Source organism: Leptodactylus fuscus, chromosome 2 (assembly GCF_031893055.1).
Source record: "Leptodactylus fuscus isolate aLepFus1 chromosome 2, aLepFus1.hap2, whole genome shotgun sequence".
Classification (NCBI taxonomy): Eukaryota; Metazoa; Chordata; class Amphibia; order Anura; family Leptodactylidae; genus Leptodactylus; species Leptodactylus fuscus.
Window position 1 is genome coordinate 77863295 of NC_134266.1, and position 17521 is coordinate 77880815.

Genomic DNA, 17521 nt, shown 5'->3' on the forward strand with positions numbered 1-17521 from the left:
GGGGGGGATATTTGATCTCCTGATGTCAATGTTATCATAAGCAGACAATGTGAGTATCATGCCATTTATTTCAACCGTAGTGCAGGAAAATAGCTTAGTATATTATAATAGAAAATAGCTTTGGCTATCTCTGGCACTCCTGGAACTGCTCATTGTCCCATCACCTTTCTACAAGAATGGGGCATAAATACCCCCCTTCCGAATCATTGGGGTTTTGGTGTTCGGACCCTCACCAATCTGAATATTGGGGCATATCTGCAATAGGGAATAATTTACTCAGATGAGATTACTTCTTTAGGCTGAGGCTACACATTGACTCCAAAAGAAATGGGAAATATAAAAGAAGCTCTTCTACTTCTATCTCCTGCAAAATCCATTCCAGGCATGTGGCCCAGCCTTAATGTCCTAACACTGTAAGTGGATGACCATTTATATCCGAAAAGCAGAAGCACAAATCAATTTCCACACCAAAGACTAGCATACAAGCATAACATATGTTCACAGTCACATTTCACACAACTATTTCACTACAGTATGGAAACACACATCCGTTTAGACTAGCAACCTCCATGTCAAACTCTCATAGAAATCTAAAATTACTCTTCTTGCATCTACTTTAGAAAGTGGCTCGATCGTTCAGAAATCCGCTTACATTAGCTGTCCTGAACAAGTAGACAGTCTTGAACACTGAGGGCCATTGCCACATTGTCTCGTGACAATAATAATATGTAGCAAATTTTTCAACCTTGCTCCAGGCAAGTGAGTAAGTACCATATACCTACCTAAGTACCACTGCAGGAACCAATCCCCCTCCCCTCATATACATGCATGCTTGGCTCAGTTTGGATTATAACAAACATCAGCTTTGGTGGTACTAGATGCTTCTAACCAAAGTCACTAGCAACACTGGGGCTACCAGGAGATTTCCTATCAGAAATCACCAACACAATTAAGCTGCCTGATACCGATAGTCGCCATATTGGTCATCTTTATTTCACTATTAAAATATTTGATTTTGCCCAAAAAAATTTAACATCACAAATAATACAGAATTGTCCAGGTCCAAGGAAATGACATAGCCCTGCCCTAATGAAAAGAAGATACGTTAAACTGGTGATTCTTTGTGGCCAGTATTGCCACCATAATGCAGCGAGCTGATGATAGTCCATTCACTATGATATGGAGATGAGCGTAATAACCCAGAAGTAATCTACAGTGGATATGATCAGCATTGAAGATGTGAGTAAGGAAGTCTTTAGAACTTCATATAGTCCTTGACAGCAAACATTGAATAAAACAACTTTTCCATAAGTGCTTCTGTTGAATAGACCAAGTGCAACTATACATAACTAAACAAAAATTACAATGTACTGCAAGTTGTATACAGTGCTCATGCCTTGCCCCTTTAATAAGTGTCCATGCTTCTATAGATTAAGCATTCTGTATTTCGATACAGCATCATTCATGTGAACCCCTTGCAGCTTTCGAGTTACTGTATTTCTAGAGATGCAAAGATGATACCAGGATATGATAGGGCTTGAGGTAATTTGCTGGACAGACCGGTCCACTCGCAGAAAGTATTAGTAGGACTAGTAGGACTTTTTGCATTTGCAAAAAAGAACAATGACCCTTTTCATCCTTTTATCCATATAGTATAAAAATAGACTTTCTGAAGTCATATGACGCAAGAAGATCCCAGCAGTAAAAAGTTCAAGGCTTTAAGAGAGACCGTTCTGGCTGCTCATATTGACGTGTCAGGGATTAACCTAAATAGCAGGCAATTTGCATTGTTTTATAATTGCACTAAATGAATTGCCGGGGCTCATCGTTGCTTAAAACCCGACTTTTCTGAAATCCGCAAAACCTTGTGCAAGCCCATTCTGGACAGATTGTCAACATTTCTTTGTAGTTCAAAGTGTAGAAGAACATAGTAGAAAGAAAAAAAGACACTTGAGTACCAAGAACCAGCTCGGTCTTCTAGTTATCTACGGGAGTTCTTATATATACAAAACGTATAAGAAAAAATTCTTTATATCAGAGCTTAAAAAAAAAAACATGATTTTTTTTTAGTACTCAGCTAAGGTGAATAAAATCAAGTAAAAACAATGCAAATGCTCTTTATGAATATGCATTAAAGGGTTAATATTGGTTAAATCCAATATCTGCAATTCACCTTAAACCCAAACTGCTGTGTTCATGTCAAACCCAGTGTACATAGAATCTCTTTGTTTCTGATCTTTCTTGCCACATATAGCAATGTTCTTCCCAACACCTTTGCCCGGTTTTTCGACTTTACTTTTAGAGTCATTTGCCGATGGGAAATAGAAGACACTTTTTTGTTTACTTGGTTTCTTACTTCTCTTGTAGATTTGAGGTTTTTGATCTTCAAAGTTTGGCCAACCTGGTTTCTCTTTAAGAAGTTTATCCCGGTCTGGGCGAACGCTTCGTAAAAACTTTTTGAAAAAATTGGCTGTCAGGGAAAACTTTTTGTAAATTTCATGCGTTCTGCTGACATTTAAAAGGCTTTCACAGTTGTCTCCTTTTTTCTCCATTTCTGGTAGATCTAACCAGTTTCCAACAAGATCTGCAAAAATGTTGTCACCCAAAACAAGAGGCTGTCTGTTCCGGCTCTGAGACATAAGAGATGATGTCCAGTCATTGGATTCGTCACATATAAAATCATCAGTAGTTTGATCGAAATCAGAATGGGTATTATCATGTAGGAAATGGTTGTGAAAGCTGGAAGTTGTAGACCGTGATTGACATATAGCTAACCTGTTAACTGGAGGCTTTATGGGCAATGAAGTTTCAGTCTCTGCTACTCTTTCTAACATTACCTGATGACCTTGTTTCAAGCCTGGAATGGAGACAGAGCTAACTGTGCTTGCAGTCCATGACCCTCGGCTACTAGCCAACGAGCTGTTGTCTAGACTTCTTCCACATGCCCATATATTCTCAGACTGTTTTCTGGACTCATGCCTGACCTCAGTAGCCTCGTGCACACTTTGGCAATATGGATTCAATCTCATAGTTTGGAGCTGGTTCTGTTCCCCTGAAATTTCCAGCTGCTCAAGAGCTGTCTGAACCTGGAGTAGTTTCAGTTCCTGGAGTGCACCCATCATAGAGTTCATCTGCTCCTGTAAACCTTCTCCAACTTCTCTCATTGACAGCTGCAAAGAGAAAAAGTGATGCTCTAGTTAACAAAAGATGAAAGCATTAAATATATAGAACACTCTTTCTGAATGAAGATGTTTAGTCTCACTGTCTACTTAGTCCATTACAAGGATATCCCTTTATATCACATAAAATGGAATCCCAGAGAGTCAACCTTTATAATGTATGTACTATGAATTGTAAGAAATAAAAGGGGATGATGAGAATAATACAAGAAACAATAATACTAAAATAAGAAACTGGACTGTTATAAAAATTGAGCATGCCTTAGAGGGTCCATGATGTATGCTCTTCTATATTTACAATATGCCAGTGGATTTTTGAGTGATATGTGGATCTAATGACTTTATAATACTTTTTATAGCAAAAAAAAAATGCATTGATATATGGAGAACTTGCCTAATAGCTAATATGGACAACACTCTCAAAAGCTGCCTTTCAGTGCGGCTCTCATGAAATGATCATGTTCCGTTTTTACAACCAACTCTAAAGGTTACCTTTGAGGACCTTATAAATCAGGTAACAAAGAAGAAAACCTTAGCACCCAACAACACTGGACAGCTATGAAGTCCAATGCATGTCAGAGAGCCTACTGCTGCCCATTTCTTTACATAGTCTCTCTAAATATTCTAGCCCCTCTAGAGATCCTGCATGGGTGCACAGAGAGATGAGCAACAGAATGGAAGGACACAGGTCAACAAGGAGATGAACAAGGGCAGCACAGGACAACAGGTACATACCATACGGAGAGTACACATGAGGAGGGAATACACAAAGTCCACTAGTGGGGGAAGCACAAAGACACTACTGCTTAATGACCAGAGTTGTGGAGTTATTAGGCCAAGCCACTGACTCCGATATTTTCTCACAGCCTAACAACCACAGTCAGTCAGTAGCAGTAAGAAATGAAAATAGTTATTATCCTTTTTTCTGGAAGCTGGAGTTGGATTATTTTTTTTTACTCCGATTTCACCAAATTTGCTCCACATCCCAGCCAATGGTCCTCTGGTACTAAGACTAACATGGAACCCAACTCAGGATCTAAACCTTGGCGCCTGAGGAAGTCCCTTATTCCTTACACGATACTATTGTTTGAGGTCTGTTACAGATTTTGCAGTGGTGGCCATGAACTCCATGTTACGCTTTTGACTACATAATGGATGCATACCAGACATACTCAGCATATTCTGCATCCTGAACTACAGTTAGTAGTGTCCTCTATATGGTATATCATACTGGCAGCTATACACCTATGTAATGTAGGAGAATTAGTTTTAATATTAGTGCCTTTTATCCTTGACAGCCATTTCTGCAGTAAAGATATTCTGTGGTATAGTTGAAGGCGCTGCAAATGTTTGCAGTTGCACAAAGGGATCATATAACTGCTTTGTTAGCAGGCTTTCCAATGTATACTATTACTGTGGCATAACCCTTGCTTCCTGACACTCTTCGCTGCCCATTTGTGATTAGATATCAGGTTTCCAACCTCGGATGGGAGGACGTATGATGATCAATATCCCATGACAGCTGCCTGTGGTTTACTATTGAAGCCTTTCCAGCAAAGTCTTTGACTGCGGCTTTATGTGAAGGTTTGATACGTTTCGCTTTCCCTACTATGACATTCTTCATCCACACGCAAAGGGGCGCACGCTACTCAATGGATTAACTCTTTATGCCAAAGTTGCAATTATCAGACAAATCCTGAATTGTTAAAGAGCAAGAGGAAAGAATGGCACTGATGTATTATGTGTTAGTAGTTTACATTCTCTAGAATATAACTGGAACAGAATAATTCAGCAGTGTTTTTCACTAATATATAATTTTTTTTATATCTTACTTTTTAGCTACACACAAACTAAAGCTTACATACACTTTAGATAGCTGCCAACTACTAGAGATGAGCGAACACTGTTCGGATCAGCCTTTCCGAACAGCACGCTCCCATAGAAATGAATGGAAGCACCTGGCACGGCAACCGGCTGTCGGCAAAGTGTACGTGCCAGGTGCTTCCATTCATTTCTATGGGAGCGTGCTGTTCGGAACGGCTGATCCGAACAGTGTTCGCTCATCTCTACCAACTACCACTGTCCCAATGCACATCCATAATCGAAAGAGAGTAATCTGCTGCCAAAAACTTCTGGTGATGGCAAATCTCCCCTGAAAACAGGATTGGACATATCAAAACACAACAACTCGATCCTTCTTTCCCCTGACATGTGCCCAGCCCCCACGGTGGGAAAAAATCCCCTATGTAGTTAACGCCGGGCAACTCCACCGCAAAATAGCGCGGCGTTAACGCGGCGTACACGCGGCGTTAACGTGGCGCTACGTAGCGTTAATGCGGCGCTATGTGCAAAAATAAGCACAAAAAACGCCAGCGTTACTCAGTGTGAATACAGCCTGATATTGTGAGGGCGCCTCACAGAGACTAAGTTGTATATCAGGCACCAAAAATAACAGCATTGATTGCTTCGGAACGGTGGGGACTAGAAATTCCAAGTGTGCTGGAATCAGTGGATTGTCACCTATGAACATATATAAAGAACAGGAGTTGGCAAAATGTCCTTTTTAAGTGGCATATAGGTCTGCACTAGGGTTGAATGATCTCGATCGGAAAAGATTTGATCCCGATTGGTGACCAAGCAAATTTCATGATCGGTATCGGGATCGGCTGGAAAATGATCAGAAATCAGATTTTGAACTCTCGAGATCGGCTCAAACCCATGAGTGACTTTTCCCATACAGAAGCATTGAAAAGTTTGTGTCTGAAAACCCCTAAAGTTTACCCCTGTAATATGGGTCTGTGCAGACTAGGGTTGAGCCGACCTTGAGATTTCAGGATCAATTTTAAAATCTGATTTTCGATCATTTTCCAGCCGATCGGCGATTGAGCAAATTTCACAATCGGGATCGGCTGGAAAATGATCGGAAATCAGATTTTTAAATTGATGGTGAAATCTCAAGGTCGGCTCAACCCTAGTCTGCACAGACCCATATTACAGGGGTAAACTTTAGGGGTTTTCAGACACAAACTACAACTGGTCAATGGGGATCACTTAAATATACAGCAAATCCCTTTAAGAAGAACAGACCCATATATACAACTCCTCTTTTTTCTCAGAGCTTTAGTCCTTGAAATTCTACTTTAAGGCACAGATAAATAAATACTGAAGGATAAGACATAAAGACGCATATAGTAAAATAAAAGCATTATTGAATTGTTCCGAAATCTCATTTTTAGCCTCGGTATAATCACTTTCCTCTATATCTGAACTACTTTCTCTGCTCAGTCAGTGATTTGCATATTCAGAACACATCTGTCAGTGTACTAGATAGAAAATGTAAGATCCTTATATATGAAATAAGACATTATTCCCTGTGAAGATAAGCTGGTCTGCAAGTGTTGATCTGTCTATCTGCATTGACACTGAGAGATATGTACAGACCAGCTTATCTCCCTAGGGAACAATTCAGTACATTTTGGAGTGCATTTTAATGAGGAAGAGAGGGATAAGAGAGAGAGAGCAATGTTATACAGTTTTATATATCCCACTGGGAGTCTTTAAAATACATAAACTGACAAAAATACATACAGATAAACTGAGCGAACATTCATCATGCAAATGCATCAGATAAGTGGACTACTGTGTGTTATAAAAATGGGGCAAGTGAATGGGGCACCAGTTCTAATCTCATGGGGTTGTTCCTTAGCACCTGACAAATTTATTACAGACTTGCTGGCAATACACTGGGGCACATTTACAAATACTACACTCAAATAACACATCCTAGATCTGAATGAATGAAATATTCTCATTGAATACTTTGTTCTGTACAAAGTTGAATGTGATGACAACAAACTCACACAAAAATCATCAATGGAAATCAAATTTATTAACCAATGGAGGCCTGGATTTGGAGTTTTAAAGTGAAAATTAAAGTGGAAAAACACACTACAAGCTGATCCAACTTTGATGTAATGTCCTTAAAACGTCAAATTGAGGCTCAGTAGTGTGTGTGGCCTCCACATGCCTGTATGACCTCCCTACAATGCCTGGGCATGCTCCTGATGAGGTTACGGATGGTCTCCTGAGGGATCTCCTCCTAGACCTGGACTACAACATCGTCCAACTCCTGGACAGTCTCTGGTGCAACGTGACACACTGGAGGCGCTACCAGGAGACAGGCCAGTACACCAGGAGACATGGAGGGGGGTGTAAGAGGATAAGAATCCAGCAGCAGGACTGCTACCTCTGCCTTTGGGCAAGGAGGAACAGGAGGAGCACTGCCAGAGCCAAGTAACTCACCAGGCCTTAATATATGTAGATCACAAAGGCCTTGGCCTAAAGTAACATAGCCAAATTGGTAAACTTATGGTCACTAATAATGTATCATTAATGGATGCATGTGTATATTCTTTATTGACATGTATTTTGGTGTACAGGTCACCTATTATCCTATATAATGTGATATAATACTGTATTATCTTCCTCACAGAGACAGGATATAGTCAGGTTGGTTGCTAACAATTCGAAAGGTGGACTATTCCTAGTACAATTCTGTAGCTCAGTGAAGGTGACCTACGTCTTTTTCACCCAGCCATACCCTGGATGCTTTTTACCATCCATATGAGGGCCGCAACCGCTGGACTTCTCGGTACGGCTGGACAACTAAGCTGCCCGAATCCTACAGAGTTTGCTTAGCAGTCTCTTTGCCTAACTCTGTTTTGCTACCATTAAAAGATTCTTGCTGGGTGGTACAAGTTGTACATTATATTTCATGTCTACTGCCAATGAAGTAATAAAAGACAGGAACGTTCCAGCCACATTCCTCAGTGAGGTGCTATATTAACTTGTGAAGTCTTAAGATGACTTGAAGGTCAAACAGATCATTATTCTCTGTGAACAATGCAATGCTCCTATTCACAGGTCCTCCATTGCTTAGCAAGTAAACAAGGACAACATGGCTGCGTCTCTATGAAATGTTTACTGTCTGCATATAACTAGCAAAGCTACAGATTAACATGACAAACACAGTTTTCCCTGAACTGCTCCTTGATGAACATGGAGTTAAGGCTAAACTACATGACACTCACTCATTGGGATGACGGACGTTAGTCCATTTAGCAGATAATACATCAAATGCAAGTGTAGTTTCATCCATTTCTTCTCCACATCCCTGATACTTCCTCTCTCCAAGTGACAGTAATGCTGATGGTTATTATCCTGTCTTCTTAAGACACAACCTGTCAGCTTAACCCATTCCAGGCTAAACTATTGCAGTGCGTATGTATTGGAAAGATAAGGGTTCAAGGAAGTGTAAAGTAAAATAAATTATTGTGAACATATGGCAGAATCTGCCGTGTTTTACATAAAGGATATGATGTGTTTTGTGATCTTTGAAGTCACAATGTTCAGTGTGAATGATATAATACATGGACATTCAATTAGCTATGTCCTGCCGGTGTACACCATACGGTATACCTCTTACAAGGGTTGTCCCTACGCAACAGTCCGTTCCAAAATACTCTCTAACGTATATGGATATCATGAAGCAGGGCTCATTGTAACCCTCTGCTATAATCTAGGGTGATGCTGCAAAGAGTATCTTATGTAGATAATGAAAAGATAAAATGTATGGAAAGTTTCATTTACCAGTTTCGAGGCTTTAAGATCTGCTTTAACATTTATAAGAATCATATCAAAAGCCCCTCTTATAACAAGATTTTCTATAGGGTTACTCTCTCTAGACTTCCCACTGCTCTAACCAATTAACAGATTCCCAGCTCCATATGGCAAAGTAACGGACTCTTATAGGAAAGGGGCTGTGGTTGTATTCCGCAAGACGGTGGCAAGAAACGATAACAGGGACTAATGCAAAGACTGGAACCTTTTGGAAACTGATAATTATTTTCTGTCTTGTGCCATAAGACCGAGATTCACAATTCTCTAAAAAGGTGAAAGCCAAAGCACTGAACAGGTTAACTAGGTCTGACAGCCTGTGATGAGCTGGACTTCAATGGCAGAAAGCCAGCTCTAATGCTCAGTCATCAAAAGCTCAGCATGTGCCGCCACTTCATTAGCCCATCGCCTCCCTCCTGTCAAGGGGCTAAGTAGGGAGCTGAGTTTTGATTGGCTCAGTAAGGAACCTGTAACCATATGTCAACTGGTCGCGACCCGGGAACCGCAGCTAGTAATGATGCCTTAACTTTTATACTGGCAAGATCAGGAGGGAGCCCTGAAGTACAAGCGCAACCAAAGCAGACAGAAGAGGCAACATTGTATTTCTGACTTGTTATCCAATAATCTGCATCATTCATCTTAGCTTTACACTTTGATTTCATTTTATTTCTTATCCTTATATAGCGCCAACATATTGAAGCTCTGTACAAATATTAACCTGTCAAGTTCATCGGTGACATATCTTTTGTGTAGGAGGAAACCCACACAAACACAAGGAGAACATACACATGGCAGATGTAACTATGCTTATAACCACTGAGACACTATGATAACCAAAATCAGAAAATGTCACAAGACTGGATTACAGAATAATACAGAATCTATGATATTTTTTGCACAAGACTTATAATATAGACCCCCGACCATGGAATGGCCTAGGCACAGAGAAAAGCGTGATATGTAAGGCATGATAATGTTTATGGCCTCTATAACAAGAACAAACGGAAAAAGGGTCTGACATTCCATTCCTTCTACCCAGCTGCACACCAGATGTAGTCAAGACATTTAACATGGCTCCTAGCAAGGATTCAAGCCATACCTGAGCTCAAGAAGAAGAAGAAATAGATAACAAACATTTAATATTACTTTTGGGCTTAAAGGCTTTGTCAAAGATCTAACAAAACCTAGCCATGGCTTTAAAAACAATGCATTGCTTACATATCTGAGAGCTCCCCCATCACTCTCGCACCATTGCTGCCCTGTCCTCCCCTTTGACCTTTGTTTACTCAGCCCTATTGGCGAAAAACTGAAACCGATATTTGGCTGCAGTGGGCACGTGTTGTAGATGTGACATCATCACTGAAGCCAAGAGATGCCAAGATATTAAATGGGTCATTGACATTTTTAGGCTTTTCCATCCATTAGTTATGCATTGTCCAATCTCTCAGACAACGCCTTTTAGGCTAGGTTCACACGTGCGCTGGCTATCCGCTCAGGGATTCCGTTCCCCATTCCGCTTTAAAAATGCGGAGATAAAAAGTCCTCTAAGCAACGCTTTTCTCTCCACATTTTGGGTGGAAACTGGGCAGAAACTCAGTGGACCCCAGTGTAGTCTAAGAGGTCAGCGGGATTCCGTGGTTAACTGCTATTTTAGATGGATTAGGTTTCCACTGGGGAGGTCTCCCCAAATGGAAACACCAATGGAGGTGTGAATCTAACGTCAGACGGGCATTATTTGCTGAGCCCAATGTCTTTTTCATATGTAAGCATGGGGTAGCATGCTTCTTCAATACAGGAGCGATAGGAGAATGATATTTCTAGGGCCACTTATAGTTTGGGGAAACCAGGGTTAAATCCATCCTTTCAAATCTGTCCTGTCCCTAGGCAGGCATGAAAGAACTGGCAAAATAAGTATCTTAATGGCTATCATTAACAATGTATTGTGTATGGGGGTAGCACGCTGACAGGTACAGTCAGTACTGGGCTTGCTCATCTCAACAGAAGTTGTTTTTAACGCTTTCTTTTCCAGTGTGCACAACTTAGAGACAATACAATCAACCGATCTGACCATGTATGTTTATGCGGAAGTCAGTGGCGGGTTTCAGAATTATTGAGCACTTTGTTATAAATCTGACAGCTCCTTTTTTACTTTTCTGTCCACAGTGCTGATCCTGGGACTGTCTAGACATCATGTATCTTATCCAGAAGAATGTCATTGAGTACTCAGTTCCAGATGTCTTCTTGCTCATTTTTTTCTGCTGGTGTGTGGGAAGTGTAGTGAATAAACCAGATGTGTATACCGGAAGCTGTAAGACAGTCCAGGAGAGGAAGGACATGGGAATGGCCAGCTGCAGATGACAGACACCAGCCATTGTTCCCAGGCAAACACACCTGCATTATTGTGTACACCGAACATGAGTCAAATGTAGAAATCCAGAAATGTATCCAGGATACAGAGTGACATCAATCACCTGTTGCAGTGTCAGCCTTGGAACAGTAGCACTGTTTTTTTGTGTTTTTTCCAGAAGCAGTGGTACTTTTGTCCATAGACCATTTCTGATATTGTACTTTAGCTTAATTTTCTGGAATGGAGACAAACTACAATACCCAACAGTCTATGGACAGATGGGAAATTAATATTTACTTGGTATTAACTTAGATAAGTCCACAATGATATTGTGAATATCATGACCACTGCAGCCAATGACTGGTCTTAGCAGTCTACCGCTGGGGCCGATGGCTGTCTGCAAGAGTCATATTGAATAGAAGTAATCTCATCACAGCAGCCATGGTAAGACAAGTAAGTAATGGGCATTTTGACTTTTTGGCATTCCCACCCATTGACTAGATTTTGTATGAGCTTGACTAAAAAGAGTTTTACTGGGGAGGAGGCCAAGCATTCAAACTCCTGCTACATTCTCAGTCTACAGCATTGACTTAAAAAGCACAGCGCAGTGTTGGATCCAGAAAAAATTACATTGAAGGGGTTTTCCAGGCAAAAAAAATCTTGTTTTTAAAAAAGGTCTGTTAGTGCTACTAATGGGCTAATAAGTGCACCCAAATACCTTTAGCAGTGTTTTGAGTGATCTCTGGGTTTCTCTGGGAGTGCTTAGCATTTACTGCATTTGTTTACACAGTATAGCTTCCTGCTGCCTTAGCTGATGCAATGCATTCTGGTAGTTGTAGGCTCTCACACTATCTCCCTCTCACTCCAACCCCCTCCCTGTCTCCCTAGCTATCCCACCCACTGCTAACCCTTCCTAACTCACTCAGTCAATCCCCCAACCTCATTATACTTACCTGTCTTCTTCCTGTTCAGACTTTCTTCTGCGGGTAATGGCTCCTCCTCTTCTTTAATTCTTCCAGCACTTGTGCAGCTGTTCAGACACTGTGTTGTAGCCTTCTCTTCATCTCTACCGCACAGGCATCAGCAGATGCTTTGGGTTCCCACACTTGCACAATAGAGATGGAGTGTCGGCTTCAGTGCAAAGCTGGGACTCAGTCTCTTCTGGGCACATGTGGGCAGACATCACAGAAGGAGGAAATGTTCCCCGCAGGAGGAAGACTGAAAGGAAGATAGGTAAGTATGATGGGAGGGGGGAGTAAAAGTGACGTTGCGTTTCTGGAAATGGATCGTCACCGGATAATCAGAAAATGTCTCTGGAGCTGTCACATGACTGCCCTATGTATATGGGTAACTATACATTTTTGATAAATGATGTAGTTTAGAAAGTAAGCTTGGTGGAGGATGTTTAGATTAGTGTAGGAATTTCTATTTATCCCGAACAACCCCTTTAAGGAGTGAAAAATCACTGTGGTTCTTGAATACAAAGCTGAATGGAAGTAAAAAATCTAACATTGATACTGTGCACCAGATGTACATTGTTTCACTATAAAGGCACAATATTATTTGATATCTAATGAAGGATTTTGAGCAGAGTGAGCACACTCGATTTATGCTCTTTGCTCTGCTGGTTCTGGCATTCATGTGTTTAAATGTTGTGCTGCTGTGTGCCCACATTGCAAAATATCACTTCCACAGATACAGGCGCACATTCATGTCTGATGGCTGTAAGCAAGTGTCGCACAACACAGAACTGTGGCATAACAGGATGTTTAGTTCCAGAATAACAGCTGTTTATACACCTACTACACTGAGCTGCCCAGAAAGATAATAGCAATGAGGAAGACAAAGAAAGAGGAAAACAAAGTCCTCACTACAATCCTCAACCATGAAATTGCAACATCAAGAAGGAAAGGTCTTGGACTTATAGAAATCACAGGGTCGAAAGACGAGGTAATAATCAGCAAATTACAAAAAAAACGACACAAAAAATTCACAACTTCTCAATATATTCAGTATTAAGTATGAGCACCATGTACTAAAATACACGTCTTGGCATGCTACCAGTGATGTTATTAATGGTTGTCTGAGGACTTTTCTGCCACACTGAATGCATTTGGGCATGTAAACATCAAGATTGCTTGCATCTCCCTTTTGTAATTGCCAACTAATGATGTCCCACATGTACTCGATGGGAGGCAAGTCCTGAGACGATACAAGTCCCGAGAAGATGCACATTTAGGCCACAGAGGCTGATCACAGTAGCACAAACAACATGCATCATGGCGTTGACCTGTTGGAAAACGGCTCCTGGGACACTTTGGAGGAAGTGGGCATACCACTGGTTCCACAAATTAATGTAATGCCGAGCTGATAGTATACCAGAAATAAAGACCAGAGAGGTCCAGCTACCGTACATTTTGCCACCCTACACTGTAATCCTGAGAGTAGGACTAGTGTGATGTTCCCTTGTGAGGACCTCTTTATGGCCTGCAATATGGCCTTTAAACTAATCGCCAGCTATCATGGTATCCAAGACAAAAGCGGGACTCATCCAGCCTCCATTGCCATCTTACTGTGCACCACAATAGCCTGGGAGAGTAATGGCATGAGGTCAATGAAACACCTGTAGCTGGACATCTGGCTCCCAACCCAGTGTTTCGCAAATGATTTATGTTGATGGTGATGGCTTCCCTTGGCTTGGAGTGACATCTAATTTCACTTGCAATATGGAATGGATTACTACATGCTATTCTTCCAATCGGAGATGATTCATCTATGCAGAGGTTCGCCTCCATACACTTTTTTGTTGTCATTCCAGTTTGTCATTGTTATCCCAACCACAGGACATGCAACATTAAACCGGGCTGACATCATTCAGCCTACATACATAGCGATCTGCCACAGTGATAAACCAAGGTCTCTCGGTGTAAGAATTCAGTCTGTCTCTATTTGCGACAAGTGGCACGTCGAACAGGAGGCATCGAACAATCATCCCACACCACTTGATCTGATTTTGGAGGTTGCATGTGGATAAAAAAAAAAACCTTTGCTTTCAAGCTGGCTTTTATGCACCTCCCACTTGTCACATATTGGACTTTGTGTTAATTTGTAAATCTTAGCAACATCTGCTATTTCCACAATTTGTATAACCTTAAAGGGAATGACGTATTGTTTAAATCACATTTTTGTGTTAAACATATTTTTTAAGGATCTTCGATCAAGTTGTTTTCAATTTTCCAAGTATCGATATTTTTAAAAAAATGTTAAAGATCTTGCAATTCCAACATTTGTCACTAAAGCTAAAACATGATGTGACTTACTGTGTCCCTGTCCATAGACACAATGGTCTGGACAAACCCTATTGGCCTGTAGGGGAGAGTTTTCTAGGCATGCCCTGTGAACCCGTTTTTACTATAGATAATAACATGAAGAAATTTTAAAAACATCACCAAAAATTCTTTAAAATTATGTTTAACCTAAAACTTGTTTTATAAAAACTGGTAATTTTCTTGCGGCACATTGCCTTCAAAGAGTTTGTCCATGATAACCGTTTTTTGATACAAGGCCGGGGAAGCTGAAAAAAAAACAAAACAAAAGAAACTCACACTCAACTGTCCCTGATGCTCCAGTGTCCGATGACTTGTTTTGGTAGAAGTCCCCACTGCATGTGACCACTGAGGCCAATCAGCACCCTAAGGAAACGACTTGGGACATCACAGTGATGTATGTGAGTAACTTCCCGAACACTTAGGCCACTGTTGTGCATTGAGACTTCTTCCAAAATAAGACACCAGAGCTGCGGCACCGGACTGTGGTGGGATACACCGGAGCACAGAGGACATATCAGTATGTTTTTTACCTTGCCTGGCCTTATATAAAAAAAACGGACTATCCTGGACAACCCCTTTAAGGCTCGTCCTTCTTCGTGTTTCAGTTTCAGTGTTAAGGAGTATGTATAGCCCAGGCCTAACATATGGAGTATTTCTACTTTCCACTCTTATATTTGTTATAGTGCTGTAAATTACCATGATGCTGAATCTTTACAATAGTTCTCGGGGTATTCTGTTTTTTCAATACTTCAAAGCCCCTTAACCTGATATTACTTTAAAGGGATATTATAGGCATTTTTGTAATCTATGGATACTGTACAAGTGTTTTTGCTTCCAATATTAGTAGCAGCAGGGCTGTGAAATTTACATGTCCACAAGGCATATAAAGAAGTTCTCACACTGTTTTCATAGTGGTTGTCCAGGATTAGAAAAACATGGCTGCTTTCCTCCAGAAACAGAGGCATGTCTATACTGTACAGTTCCGGGTGTTACAGCTTAGTTTTGTTGCATTGCAATGCCACACACAAGCAGTGGATATGCAGCGCAAACTGCTGTATTTACTGTATATATGCATTGTGCCTGTGCAATATCCCATAGCATAAAACAATGCATGCAAACCTGACAAAAAGTAGTCGATGTTGTATTCTGCTAGCTTCATACAGACAGGTTGGTTGACTTTTATGAATACACTATTGATCTTGACATGTAATATAGGCTACAGTTTACAGCTTCAAGCAGTTTACTGAGAAACTTTGCAAGGAAAGGTAACATAATAATAACATGCTAGGGGTGGGTAAATGCCTTGTGGCCAAGTTTGTGAAACTGATCCCTATTACCTCTCACCCAGCAGCGATCACTTTTCAGTATTTGCCGTTCTGTTGATATTTTTGTTTTACTAAATAGAACCCAACCCAAGAGTCAATAGTCAAAAGCTTTTACTGCCATGTAAACTGAAATGTAATAGTTAGAAGCTGAAGTAGGTCAATGTAACAGAAGCAGGGATTTCACAATGCAACAGCCCGCAACGTTATTTAGGAACAACATCCATTTCCCTTGACTCCTTACCCATAGCTAGAATCAGAAAAGCAAATACTCAATATGTACAGTAGTCCCAGTTTTTCTGCTTTTTAAATGTGGATAAAGCCTAAAACAATTTCGGAAATAGGCTTCGGATACAGCAATAGTTTTACTTTACAGGTATTCTTCGGTAATACTATTTCTGGATATGAAACTAATGGGGTTACACCAATGTAACAAAGTTTAACTTAAAAGGGTTGTCTGGGATAAATGGAAATCTTCTAAACACCTTCCTCTCTCCTACTTTCTAAATAATATAATTAATTACAATTGTATATTTACCCATGTGACCGCCCCAGGGACTAGTTATCCAGGTGTCCTCTGACCAGCGCCGCACCTCCTATGAGGCGACCTGAAGCGAGCGCTTCAGGCGGCGCTATGTCAGGACCCCAGGGAGGGCAGCATTTTTTCTTACCTAGGCCAGTCCAGGACAAGCTGTCCTGGACTGGTTTAGCACGGAGCGGTGGATTGGGGAGGCCACTGGAGCAGCACTGCTCCGGCAGCCTCCCCTCACGCTCAGGCAGAGAGCAGGTCTTCTCCGTGTCTGCTCTCTGCCTGCGAACGGCGCTAAGCCCCGCCCCCTTCGCCAAGCCCTGCCCCCTCCACTCCGCCACGCCCCCTCCTCCCGGGGGGGGGGGGCAGCTTTCTGTCATTCGTTTCGGGCGGTGAAAGGGGCAGGTTCACCCCTGCCTCTGACCTCCACATCTTGTCCTGTACAGCATCTGCTCTGAAAGGATACATGGCTGCGCATGTGCATCTTGTTCCATTCCCTTCTATGGAACGTCTAAAAGTACCGTAATCAGGGTTCCCTGCAAGTGCCTGCACAGTGTGCACAGCATTGGCTAATAAGTCCTGATGTAGGTACAGTCAAGGGATATTCAGTAGCCTGAGGATACTCAACCCTTTATTTCAGTCAGGGTTTCACAAAGGAGCATAAATCAGCAACTAAACATTACATAGTTAGTATGGTTGAAAAAAGACCTAAGTCCATCTAGTTCAACCAGTGGATGGGAAATGCTGTGACATTCTATACATTTCCATAACCATCAATGCTATTTTCCTGTAGAGACATCTAATCCTTTTTTGTAGCTGTCACCTGTGAGATTGACCACATATATCCAGTGACTCAGTAAGTGGTGTTAGATTCAAGGAAGTTTTATGTAGGGTTTAACCTATAACCCAAAAATTGCCAATACAAACCCGAGAAAGTACTCAAGCCCTATGGCTGGCCATGTGGGACAACTAGTGATGATGCTGCCATGGTTTTCCCACTTTGGTGCTTAGTGTACCCTTTCAAAACCTGTCACTTTTACAGTAGTGAAAAATAGTCTCAGACAAAACTTAGCATCGTGAACGTGAACCTATGGCACACATGCCAGAGAGGACATACAGAGCCCTCTCTCTTGGCATGC

General features: G+C 41.3%; 1 protein-coding gene across 2 annotated transcripts in view; it reads right to left on the reverse strand.

Annotated features, from left to right (window-relative positions):
* Positions 1-396: 396 nt before the first annotated feature.
* Positions 397-17521, reverse strand: part of INKA2 (inka box actin regulator 2) — a 41297-nt gene continuing 24172 nt past the window's right edge. The window contains exons 1-2 of one of the 2 annotated variants that reach the window (XM_075264053.1): positions 8270-8474; positions 397-3170 (exon numbers count right to left, since the gene is read on the reverse strand). In XM_075264053.1, the coding sequence (XP_075120154.1) occupies positions 2175-3164 (990 nt within the window). In that variant the 5' untranslated portion in view covers positions 3165-3170; positions 8270-8474 and the 3' untranslated portion in view covers positions 397-2174. Of the gene's footprint in view, positions 3171-8269; positions 8475-17521 lie in introns of those variants that run through there. The other variant, XM_075264052.1, reaches the window with a different exon arrangement.